This window comes from Hypomesus nipponensis, chromosome 21 (genome assembly GCF_054491055.1).
Source record: "Hypomesus nipponensis isolate SF chromosome 21, ASM5449105v1, whole genome shotgun sequence".
Taxonomy (NCBI): domain Eukaryota; kingdom Metazoa; phylum Chordata; class Actinopteri; order Osmeriformes; family Osmeridae; genus Hypomesus; species Hypomesus nipponensis.
The window spans coordinates 7,098,819-7,112,433 of NC_140381.1; the positions used below are offsets into that span (position 1 = coordinate 7,098,819).

The following is a 13,615-nucleotide window of genomic DNA, read 5'->3' on the forward strand; positions in this document are numbered from 1 at the left end:
AGTGTCCATGTGTGGGCTGTCGTAGGCTGTACAAAATAATTTGTACTTTGCGTTTCCCAGTAACCGCCCTCTATTTGTGCACGCATGCACGCACCTTGTGTTATTCTGACATCAAAAACACTTTGATGTGCCACACAAGTTCATGCCAAAGCCAATTTATTCAGATAGAAATCTGAAACGCCTGAGAAATCGATTGGACTGTGAACGGCAACAGCTTCGACGCGTCGTGTGGTGAGGCAGCACAAATCAGAAGACGTTCCTTGCTTGGTTTGGGCCTCCATATGCCCGTCGGTCACACGGGTTAGTTCAGCGCAGCGCGGAGAAACGTAAACTCGTGCTACACAACGAAGGAACGAGAGGGAAACCCCGTACAGCATGCAAGGTGGTACACATGGATCGATAGCGTTTCTGAAATGTTTAGGTGCCTTCGTCGGAGGGCCGTAATGTACTAAGTGCTCCGATGTCTCTCCCTGAGTTTTCTATGAGAGTGCACTTTGGCTTCTGTGATGATATAGGGAAATAGTGAAGCATGTCTACTGGAGGTCTGTATATTGTGGTTTGAAACTGGACAAGGAAGTCTCATAGATCAATTCCAGACATGCAGGCTAGACAAAGCTTCTGAAAGCTGTTGGGAGGAGGGAGGATGTATGGGGGTTTTTTCCAGACTGATGTCATGGTCTGAATAAGGAAGTTGGGGAAATATTGCTCAGCAGTGCTGAGTAATCAGCAAGACGCTGAACAAACAGGAGGGTAGAGGATTCACAAAGCAGAAGAGCAGCAAACAGTGCGTGTTTCAGGGAACGGATAAGCCGTCGTTTCATGAACCAGAGAACGAGGACAGAGACGAAACACGGTAAGATCGCTCCAGCTTTCACTGTTCTTTGTAAGCTATGGTGATGATGCTAGCAATACTAATGAAGCTGTTGTTCAAACAGTTTAATCTGGATCAGAATGATCTGGATTTTGAAATCCCATGTTTTGCTATCCAGGATCAAGTAATCAGGTTTACTTTTGAGCTGGTCTTTCAAAGCAACATTGGATTGGATCACCCTGATCCATGTACAAACTTTTCAAGAAGACCAAATTTGGATTCCCAGTGTTATAAAATGGTACTACATATAACAATGTAGGCTACTAGCAAGTAAAGAATAGGTTCAATAGCACACCATGGGGTCACTTTTATGTGTTTTGATTTGAAGAGACAGAAAAAGGCTAAATAAAACAATCCAAACTGTCAGAGCCATCATCTGACCCACAAACAAAAAAACAATCAAATATACATTCTTCAAATACAATGTGAATATTTAGAACATGTTTCAAAATCAAATGTCCAATAGTTGAACAAAATTAAAACTTTCAGAGTTCATCTTTAGTTGTGGAGACACCAGTTTTTTTTTTTTTAACTCTGCTGGGATCATAATGATCTAGATTTGTTGTTGTTGATCAAAAAGGTATCCCAGTCCTACAAAAAAACATTTTGAACAACACATATTGAAGGTTTGATCCAGATCAAAACCAAGACTGAATGACGTGATCTAATCCAATTTCAGGATCCTTTTCATTGATCCAATCGCCAAAATTCCATCAGATCACTTCTGAACAACTGGCGCCTCATGAGGATCATAAGAACGGAATGTATCGTAGCATGAACGCTCGCTAGATGCTAACAATGATAAAACTGTTGACGAGGAAGGAGAGCGAGTGCATCTAAACTGAAATGGTAGATGCAGGAGGAGTAGTCAACACTGACAGTATAGTGGATGCCTGCTCATGTGCTTGGGGGATAATACTACAGGCTGGATGTCTAAATACAGCACATACCTTCAAGACTCTGTGGTGCATAACAAGGCTGGAGGCTTTTTGACAAGCCCAAAGTAGGACAAACTGAACCGATCCTAGATGGGAGCAGCACTGATTAAGGTGCTGATGTGTAATGACATCATGATACAATTCTGCAATATTTTCCTGTGATCGCTTCTTTTTGCTCAGGTTTGAAACCTTGTGTAGCTGCAGGCAACCGAACCTCGGAAATTGTCAAAGATGGAAGGTGTTATTTTCTCTCCTTCATCTTCTGAGGTAAACTTTTCCCATAACCCCAGTTGTCAAGCTGAGATTGTGCCCTGGGGCCTGGTGGGGTAACTGAGAACAGGATTAACATGATACCTAATCTCATAACGTTTTGACCCCCATGTCTGTGGCTCTGCTCCCTCGACACCCCAAATAAATCAGGCTTATTCCAAAAGTCTGCCTCAGCCAAATGCCTTGTTTGACACGATTTCCAATTTGATAAAGAATATTTGGAAACTGGTATGGAACTCTGAGGAAAGGAAGCATAAATATAATGAGGTTGCAGCCTCGCTGGCAAAGACTGAATAGTGCTGAATCCTGGAAGTGACACTAGGTTAATGGCCCAAATCTGCACAGCAGTGAGCCAAAGGAAGTGAAGTTTACTTTTGCATTGTTAACAAATGGACCTTTCACCTTCACTCTTTCCTCTTTTCACTAACTTTGAAGGATTCCCATCATATTTTGTTCCTGGCACCTTTCTGGAAACTACAAAGCTGCCCTACTTATATTATTAACTGCACAGGAATGTTTTTGCCAGAAAACAATTCAAGAACATATAATTGCTTTACCAGAAGGGAAAACACCTAACATCCTTTTGTGTACATAAGGCAGGACTCTCTGTCTTTCTATCCGTCCATTACAGCGAAAGTCGTTGTGTGTAGCAGCGATTCAATGTTTTCAAAAGGGGGGGGGGGGGGTTCCTCTAGATTTCTCTCACGTGCAGGAGCTCTGAGTGGCGAATTGCGATGCAGTGTTTGTGTCACCTCAGCAGTGAGAGTTCTTCGACCAAGCCCTGGCGGTCACCCAGCACAAATCTCTGTTGATGAGTGTTAGCCCAGCTGTCACCTACAGCTGCGTGCAGTCCAAACTTACGTCTGACACGGAAGGCGACAAGCCCTTCTGGCTGATGTGGACGTTGTTTTTTTTTTTTTTTTTTTTTTTTTTCAAGTTGCAACGAGTGTTGTGAAAGTCGATGAAAAAGCCCACTCAATTACTTTTTCTCCCCCGACAGGCAGACTTTGAAGTTTTGTTCAAGATTTAGAGTTTATTTATTTGCAGAGTAGAAATGGAACGGTGAAAGTTTTGGAGGTTGAAATTGGATGTGACTCATTCCCAGTTGATAAGAATACTGGATTCCATGAAGAGGATGCTTCAAAAAATACAATAATTTCCATCCCTCCCTAAAATACTCTCAACATTGGCATTGACATTTTTTTAATACATTATGGTGCCGACCTTTCCAGCTTTGACAAGTACGCCACGTCCTGCCTAAACCAACTAGGAATTTATCATCCATATTTGCTCGCCGTTTGCGTCTTCGTGTTGGGGACCTACAGTACGTTGAAGATAATGGACAACACTTTAGAGGGGCTCACCTCTAGGAAAATGGCTTCAGTCATGATGGAATCACCAAAGTAGGAACAGTGATGGAACTGCGGCTATTTTCCAGCTCATTATAAAAAGGGAGAGCTGTTAGTTACCAGAAGCATCAGACGTGAATAGTAAAGCTTTTATGGGTGCCATCGTAGGAGGCTAACCATCTAAAGAAGCCCTTGGTTCAGTTCAACCCCCTCATTAGGTGACAACGTGTCTGTCGATGCTGAATCACTTTCAGCTGTGATTGGAGGATCAGAGACGAGGAAAGCATGAGACTTGGAGTTTGTCTATAGAGGTTGTGAAGAGCCACACCTGGGAAGGTGTTCAATTTAACACTGTGATTGGGTTTCTCAGAAATGTCCCTGAGAGGAATCCAACTTTGAGAAGTGCACCAAGCATAGGTAGGTAGATAGACATGTGAAAACAAGCACACACACACACACAAAAAAAAAAAAAAAAACGTGGTTCGAGGCCGACAAATCCATAGCCAAAACGATACCTTTGCAGCTTGTTTGTTTGAAATGGAGCTTTTGTTTAGACTGGAAATTCACGGTGGCTAAACCTTGACGTTTTTTTTTTTTAAACAGCCTGTGAAAATCTTGTCGAAGGGGGGGGGGGGGGGGGGGGAGCTGCTTCTGCTGCTTCGACATTCAGAAGCAGCAGATAAGAACCGAGGCCTCGTCTGCCTCCGTTCACCTCCTGAGGAACAGCCTTCCTCAGATTCACGCTGTTCTCCCTGTTGTCAAAAACGAAAACTGATCCCCTCCTTTCCCTTCACCTTCTCACTCGGAGGCAAGACATGTTGCCAGTAAACTCTGGAGATGCACGCACACACACACCCACTAACAAGTATTCTCAAAGACATCCAAACACACACACACACACTCCCCCGTGGCATGCTCTCTCACTCTCTCGTCAAGGCAGGATTAAGACACTTGGTCCCTCCGGCACCCCTTTGTAAACAAAAGCATGAATCAAACACGCCCCTCCCCAGATGCCCAACGAAATTCATTGTTCTCAGCTGCTACTAAATCAGGTAGCGAGGAAAATGGAGGGTCTTAACTGAGCCGTGCCTGAGGTTTACGTTGATGGTACGTTGATACAGGGTTTGGCAAGTGGGTTGACACCCTGTTCTCACCTTGTAGGTCCGAAGGCCGGCCAGACTGGACGCGGGATTTAGGTGACGACAGACTGAGAGGATCAGATAGATATGGCTCAAGCACTGTACATGCATCAGAAAAAGGAGTGATGGATAGAGGTGGAGATGGAAGTTTGTCTTTCACATGTTTGCATACTATGAGTGTTACTCGGCAACAAAATACCGTCGATACTATTCGCGATGGCCGTTTGAACTGTTTTCATTGGACGGTCTTTGGTAATGTTGGGAGTGTGGAGAGCCGTGGAGGAGTGATGTTTGATAGTCTCACACAGTTTCATTATAAATCCTCACCTTCTCATCATCGAGGAGAAATATTCATTTGAGATCCCTGCCTGGGAAACCCCATTCATACTTATTAGCTCTTCAACCGGTGAAGAGGACATGGCGTGCGGCTAATCGCTCTGGGCTCATCTCAACCCAGGGAGTCACATCAAACCACCCAATCGTAGATCACCACCATTGGGTGAGCAGAGTAACCTTCCTATCTGGGAGTGAAGCCAGAATGAGAACTGTGTTTGGAATGGAAATCCAAATTTATCAAATAGACTGACAAAATGCAAGCAAACACCAAACGCTAATCCCCCCCCTACCCACCCACCCACCGGGCAAACATCACCCAGTGTGTGAGCATGGTTGTGCATCTACTTAGCGGGTAGCCGGCTAGCTAACTAGCATGTTTAAACCCAAACCAGATTAGCATCCCTGATTCTGGGATGCTTCCCTGATCTCCTCAGAGCTCATTCGCGAGGGATAACCTCACCCTCCCCACTACCACCACCACCACCTTCAAACAGGAGTTTACCTCCCGTCCTCACATCAAAGCTTCCCAGCTTCTGCTCGCCATGGGGATTACAGAGGGGGATATGGGCAAACATGGCAACCGTTTACAAGCGAGACAAAAGAAAACAAGGATCTTTGAGATGTCCTTTCCTTCACAGATTAGAGGCGGGGGGGGGGGGGATTACCAGAGTGGTGGTTTTCAGTGGGATGAGAGAAGCCCAGAGTCAATGGGCGGTCACGTCATACCTGCAGTGTAGCTGGAGAGCTGGAGATGTCACACCCAATTGACTGACTACATTCTTACAGTGGTAGATGACTTGTCATCGGCCCGCATGGTGAGATATCACACTGTGTTGTGGTTCAGAGACACGGTTGCTTCAGGCAAATTGCTGCTGATGAAAGCCAAGGCATTACCGATATTTAAAGGGCTACAGGCACGATAGCTCAGCCAGTGGGTTTACAAGCCAACCTGATCTTGAGCCATTATTAAAAAATAAATAGATATGGTGGCATTTAAAAGCCCAAGTCTTGAATCAGCATGTAGTCAGATGATAGAGATGATTAATGTCAGGCTTGGGGTTGCAAACAACATCAAAGATCGTTATCTAAACATATTATAATAAAACTCAATGCATGTACAGCTACAATATCTGAAACTGAGGACAGGACTGGCTGTTGACATTTTGTATCGTGTCTGTAGGGACAAGCTAACAACCAGTAATGAAAATAGTTATTGGAAGGGTCAGTGGTAGCTTGATGTTAATGGTTTGATGAATCCACAGTGTGACCTCTTGACCACTTTGACTCTCCTTTTCTTTCTGTCAATATTTCGCCAGTCCTTTTTTGAAGGAGTATATTTGATGCAATGAGAACCTGTTCTCCTGAGTGGGACAATATGGCCGCCTTCATGCTGCCTATGTGGCGGCTGAGGGGATCAATCATAGCATAGACAAGAATCGATAGGTCTTTGATTTTATGAAGCCTGTGAATTCACATGTTGAGATGTGATATTACATTGATGGAGTGTGCGTAAAATTGATTGTGACCAGGGTAGACAGTTTACCCTAAGTTTACAAGATGACCTCATCTATCAGTGTCTCCTCTCTGTCTGTCCTTTAGGGTTGGTATCCCATTTTAGTTCCATTCATTCAAAAACATCACTGGAATAACAATTGTCACCTGAATTAGTTTTTATTTTTTATAAAAACAAGTTTTTACTACTTGGTTTCCTCAGGGGCAAGTGCTGGTGATAAACCTGCTCATAAAAAGAAATAAAAGAAATCTTCTTATCAACCTCTTAATGTGTGTATTTGAACTCTTGTAAATTAAAATAAACTTTCAGAAATATAAAAATTAATTTATCCTTTGAACCAGTTCCTCTGGCTGAAATGAGTGAGTTCAGGGACTTCAACTCCCTCTCACTGCAGTCTCCACGGGAACCCTTCTTTATGGACTGGTAACAGGCATGAGGCCGGAACTTACGACGAGTGTGCCGAGGCGTCATAAAAAGGGTCTCGTAACCATGGGGATGCCCTCAAAAGTTTAGGAGTGTGCAGAGAGGGGAGTGAGTGCGATCGAAGGAGGCAAGAGGTCTATTGATATGCCTGTTCACCACATGACCATTAGCAGGGGAAATGGCTGTACATTACTGCCTCGTTGCTAACGCGCCGCAGATTGCAGAGTAAACAAACAGCATGTCAGTCCCACTGCGTGAAGTTTGTGCCACGAGAGCGTCTGAAACACCAAGAAAAGCACACCTAAAATACTCAATGAAATTGATAGTGCATGACCAACCCAGCCAGTATTGACTTGATGTCAACACCTCCATACAGTATCAGACTTCCTGTTGGAGTAGACTCCTGTCTATCATGGGGGATACTTTGTTCTACAGACATAGCCGCAGACGGGAAGTGAAACAGAAAAGCCGTTCAACCATTTGTTCTTTGTGTCATTTGAAAAGGCCCCGATGTCGACTGCAGGAAAGCACCCAGCACCTCACTTTACGTCTGTGTTGATTGTAAACAATCGTTGAGTAGCCATGGGAAAGCTACATGACAGGATATGATTAATTCAAGATGCACATGTGCTAATGCTGCCAAGAAGTGTTTGGATTGTTGCTCACTGGTTGTCACAGGAACAGGTTGTCAAGGAGACATGTCAAAACATAGAGGTGCAGGCTCTACCAATTCATGGTCCGACCAAGCGGTTATCATTTGGGTATTGCCACATCTGAACAATTGGTTTGCATGTTGACAGAATGGCGTTTGGAACTGTGGGTGATACTAAGACGTTAAAAACGTTGACATGAGCTTAGAGAGATTGTTCTCAGCCGTAAGTTTGATTACTGACGTACACTGAAGTGCATTGGCTGACATCTCATTTCAGCTATGCACACACACTAGTTGTGAAACACAAGTTCTAAAATCATACCCCTGAGGACAGGACTGGCTGTTGACATTTTGTATCGTGTCTGTAGGGACAAGCTAACCAGTAATGAAATAGTTCTAAAATCATACCGAGTGCTGGGAAGCAAAGATTGCAACATTCCACAAAGGAAGAGAAACAGATGTTTATTAATCCTTCTGGTAAAAGGATGACTAAACTATGTCAAGAACTGACAGACAACTAGGTGCTCATGTGAAGTTTCCTTTGTGTGAAAGTCCCCCGAGGCCATTCTGGTCTTTTATAAGATGACGACTAACATGACGCACCTACGGATGCACCCTTCCATCAACGAACATACTACTGTAATTAGGATTCATTTGTATTATTGTTATATTACATTGTGTATTTTAGGAAAGGCTAATGCCTGAACACCTAACACAGTCCTGGCACTCTGGTTTGAAACGTACAACATCCCTATGAGGTGAGCTTCTGGGTCAGTTAGACTAAAACATTTTTGTGGCCATATGTATTCAAACTCTACTGAGCAATGGACACCAATCAGAAATGTGAGGTCATCTCTCATGGCAACACTGTCATCGTTTTCTCCCCCCAAACATGTCATGCGCCCCATGTCACGGTGCACCCGGGGGTGGGGGGGGCGAGGTGGGGTTAAGGGGGTGCTGGTGAAGATGTCAGGGGCGAGGGTAGGGACACACGTTGTAACTCACTTGGCCTTTTGTTAATGGCCCCCAGCCTCAAAGTTCCCTCGTTTCCCACCTCTCAGTTGCAACCGTTGAAAAAGGTATTTCTCTCAGCTCCATAGGTCTGCAGTAACTGCCGTTTCTGTGTTGGTATGTGTGTCTCTGTGTGTGAGAGATTCAGAGAGAGAGATTAAGTGAGATAGTAAGAGAGAGAGATTAAGTGAGATAGTAAGAGAGAGAGTAGTTGCCTGGTTTTTATATCCTTTAGGGTTTGGGTTAGCTTTCCCTAGATACAAGATGGATAGATTGTGTCTATTAATGCCTACAACTTAGTGAAGAAAACTAACTGACAATAATGTTTAATGTCTGGCCCCTCTGACAGTATAAATGGCCACAGCTTGGCTCCCCCAGTTGACATTTTCTAAAAACTTCCTCTGCTGTCCATCCAGGAGAGGCTGAACAGAATTATTTGTATATTCCACCCAGTTGTGGATTGGTAGACTGTAAATTAGTTTGACTGTTTGTTTGTACAAGTCTGCGATTACAAAACTGGAACAATAATCGGTACTCATTTAGTACTATAAAGTGTATAACACTTTGTACTTGCCACTTTGCCCTTTAAGATTGCGAAATTGTAGATATGACTCGTTAACTAGTGGGGTCTCTGGATTATAACCTTCCGCTTGAGCTTGTTTCCAACATGCCAAAAGGGTTTAGACTATAAACTTCAGTGACAGTGTTGGTACATACATCGGACCTGTCCCCTCTGGCTTCAGATTACCAGGGGCGCAGACATAAAGCCACTTGACTCATCGTTATGACAACTCAGACCAACATCAGAACTTGAATTCAACAGCCACCTAAATCCCAAATGAATGTCAAAGAGTTTTTATAAGGAGTGTTGCGCCTTCCTCAACTATCTTTGCAGAACTTGCATGAGTCACCGCATTAGAGCTGGATCATATTGAACACTATTACGCAGAAGATTTGGCACTCTGGATAATCTAGCTCCAACAGCAATTAAGTACGGGATGAATTTTGACAAGCTTTAGAGAAATTACCGACAGCCCCGGCAGCTTGAGTATTTTGAGGGGACCATGGTTGGGGGGGGGGGGGGGGGGATTCTGTCATTGGGAGCGAAACGGTTGGCTAAAAGAGTGAAATGCTGTGTGGTGTAGTCGGCGAAAAAGGTTTCACGGCGAAGCGGTTATTATTGGACTTCATATTTAATTTAAAAGTTGCTTCTAGTTTACGAAGCTTGTGTCACACCAAGCTGTGGCCATTAAAAGAGGATATGCTCTTATTGCTTAGACACACAGTACTGCAAACTCACCCGAGAAGCGAAGCACCAAACCGTCCTAATGTGGAAACACAGATGCTCTGCCTCAAAGTGACAAGAATGAACAGTCATTTGATCCCACAATACTGTCTGTTGGAATGTTGGCAGTAGTACCCCCCCCCCAAAAAAAAAACACACTCATAAAAAGGTTCATGAGACCATGAACACATTGCTCAACACCAGGCCTGGGTTACAACATGCACACACACAAATAGTCATTAGAGAGACCCTGTCCAGGCTTGAAAAGACTAGAGATACTGGCTTCAGAAGGTGTGTGGGAGGCTGGAGTTACCCAAAATATATTTTTTTTTAACACGTTTAAAGAATCCTAGAGGAACATCTGGGCACAGTTATACACACAAAATGTATGAGTAAATGCAACAAGCGGCACTTCTAATTCTGTTAATGGTTACTATATTATCAAACAGTCATGTGTCTGTCAGAGGTGTGGCCCAATGCAGAATTTAACATCTTTGTATTGGGGGGGCGTGGGGGTTCTGAACTCAAACTTGAAATGGTGTATGTTTGCATGTCACCAGCTGTGAGATGAATAAAAGATTATTCCTCTTCCATCCCTCTCTCCCATTTCTCTACGTCTCTCTCCCTCACTCACGCTCCTTTGTCTGCCTCTTATCTAATTTCACTTTCATTTTTCTCCCTCTCTCACAGAACTGTCAGCTGCAATTGGTCCAATCATGGCCCACCCTTCTCAGCCCGGAGTAATGGTACAGTTGAGTGCTTGATCATTTGTTTGGAGCGGAAGAGAGGAGAACGCCACGGACCGAGGAAAACCACCCTGGAGGCAAAGAGGAGCACGTTTACAGTATCTCACCGAGGTAAATGACCACACCGTCCACAATACTGGATACATGTTATGGTTCTGCAGTCAACTCAAGTGACATCATTTATGTTTCTGTGTGGGTAGCTGTGCTTATGCGTGTGTAAAACGAAGCAACCATGATTATGGAGCTGTCTTTTCTATGGACGGGGCTGCTTCTGCTCGTAGTCCACACGGCACCCATGGTGGAAGGTGAGACTCAGTCAAGTTGCTACACGACTAACGACCAGCAGCGTTTGAAAATCCGTCTCCTGCCAAAAACCAGACGCTAATTTGTGAATTCCTTTTTTGTTCTCACGCAGGGATCAGCGTCAGCCCCACACTTATGGCCCAGTGTGGCCAAAACCTGAGCATGCTTTGCAACATCACCCACCCACTGCCACCGGGGACCCATGTCAGAATGGGCTGGGCCCACATAGACAGCAATGGGGTAATACGTGGGGACATATGTCAAGTAAACACCTCTCATCCCACCAACCAAACGGATGACTACATATGTTCCCTGAGAGAAGGTGTTTACCTGGAGCTCACCTTGCTCAGGGTTAACCCTGACGATCGGGGGCAATACGTCTGCAAGCTCATCTCGGCAGTAGGACCAGAGAACGCGGTGACCTCTGTGACTCTAGACGGTGAGTGCCCCTGCACACTGGCCAAATGACTGCAGTCAAATGGCTACCAACGCAGTCAACGTAGACCAATGTCTAACGAACGTTCCAAAGTACTAACTTACAACCCGCAAACACAATCAGACAAGCAGGAGGAGGAGGAGGAGGCGGCACGTTCCCATAGCGATGTTCATTGGGTCTCCCCCCTTTTGTCCCTTCTTTCTGCAGAGTGCTACACGGGCCAGAGTGTCACTACAACAGCCGAGGCGCTTTCCTGCACCTTCACAGGGGTGTTCCCCGAGGGAGAGGTGCACTGGTTCCAAGGCCCCAAAAGACTGAAGATGGGGAGCACCACGAAGCAGGTGGAGCCACGAGGAGGCTTGACCATCTGCGGTACCCTGGAAATAAACTCGACGTCTGGGCACCTACCCTACAACTGCTCCCTGTGGAGCCCCGGAGCCCAACGTTACTTGACCAGCCAACTGGTGACTGTTCCCAGCAGGTTTGCAGGGCCCAGCAATGCAACCGAGGCCCATAGAGCTTTCTGGAAACTGGGGGCGATACTTCTGGCAAGCCATTTCCTGATGAAGCTGTGGGCCTGACTGCTACCTGCTTTGTGCCTGAATGATATCCCTGAGGGAATGATTAACGCCATAACAAGGAAGTGTCTGAGCCTGTGCGATAAGCATACAGCATACTCTACCTTAACAAGGTTCAAAGGTGAGTTATTGGTTAACAGTTTCCTGAAGCACTGAACAAATATATATATTTTTTTTTAAGTCAGATGAATGGCCTGTGAAAGATTCACAGCTATTGCTCTTGTGCTTGTTTTCATATACAGTATTTATGTACCAAACCATTCCTGACGGGATATGGGACATCCATTTAGTTGGCGTCTGAAAACTCTTGTTTGCAGTTTGATACTGCCCTCTGCTGTAAAGTGTTTATTATTGAAAATGATTGTTTTGTAATTGAAAGAAATTGACAGAGGACACAGCAATCCAAATGACACCACAGTGATGAATAATAGTGTTTGATAAATCGCAGAGCTGGGATAAACCCTGCGCTTGGATATTTACTCACATGTAGGTTGTCACTCCAACGTTGCTCCTGTTAAGGCAAACTTTCCAACCCCAGTTGGAACAAACTTGATTCAGCTTGTCAGTCAATTAAACCATAGAATCAGGTGTGTTGACTTAGGGTTGGCATGACATTTCTGTAGGTTTGGGAATCCAGTGAACAGGCTTGTTCACACTGTGTTTCATAGCTGAGCTATGAAACACAGTCCCTTTCTCTGAGGACAACCACCCTTTTTAAACCTCACACAAATCCTCCTATCCATACACACAAACACACAATCACGACCACTGCCCTGTGTTTCTCTGTGTCTGTCATTGCCTTCACCTGTGTCTGTCATTGCCTTCCCCTGTGTCTGTCATTGTCTCCACCTGTGTCTGTCATTGTCTCCACCTGTGTCTCGTTGAATGGTTTCAGTTCTCGTTAGTGTCACTGGTTGTCACCTGCGTCTTGTTTGGTTCTGTGTATTTAGGTTCCTGTTTTGTGTCCAGTCTTTGTCTTGCCCTGGCCAATGTTACTGTGTGTATCCTGCCTGTTTCCCCAGTTTGCAAATTAACCTTTGTTTTTGGAACCCGGACCATGTCTCCTGTGTTTGGGTCGTAGCTCTGCACTCGTCCGTAACACACACACACACACACACACACACACACACACACACACACACACACACACACACACACACACACACACACACACACACACAACCCGACGCATACATATTTATTATTTGGAAGGCCAAATATTATTTGGAAGGTCTTCTTTGGAAGTAATTCTTCTTGAAAACAACATTTTTGGGGTTATTCAGGTCTGTACAAGTCCAGGCAGAATGTGAGGTACAAGAGCGAGTAACTACTGAAAAACATGTCAGGGCATCCAGCAGTACATTTATGAGGTTAAACGTCACAGAAACTATTTTCATGTAAATGCTGTGAATCAATCCATTTTTCAATCAGTTTTTTGGTACATTTGTATTTAGTTTGCCATGATTGTCTGCTCTGATGTATTATTTTGCTTAAACTTGGCTGACATTAACTGTACTCTAGAGCTGGAGCATCTCGAAGCAAAAGTGATTAAGTCTCTCAAATGACATCAACTGGATATATAAAAGATAAAGTGATTAAATTGTTCATTTGTAGTGTGGTCTGGCAATCCTTTTTTTACTGTGATGTTATAAAATATTCCGCCACAGTGTGGCAGCAGAGATACATTTCCAGGAACAGGAGAAAAAAGGCGGGTGAAGTCCAGTGAGCCTCAAGATGCCTACCCTGTCACAATGTGGAACAGTTC

General features: G+C 44.5%; 1 protein-coding gene across 1 annotated transcript; it reads left to right on the forward strand.

Annotated features, from left to right (window-relative positions):
• The first annotated feature begins 726 nt into the window (after positions 1-726).
• LOC146237680 (titin-like) lies at positions 727-13,455 on the forward strand. The gene is made up of 5 exons (XM_084685654.1): positions 727-853; positions 10,478-10,644; positions 10,734-10,838; positions 10,949-11,275; positions 11,480-13,455. Exons 3-5 carry the CDS (start codon positions 10,766-10,768, stop codon positions 11,851-11,853), a joined length of 774 nt encoding a protein of 257 aa, XP_084541780.1. The 5' UTR covers positions 727-853; positions 10,478-10,644; positions 10,734-10,765; the 3' UTR covers positions 11,854-13,455.
• Positions 13,456-13,615: the final 160 nt, after the last annotated feature.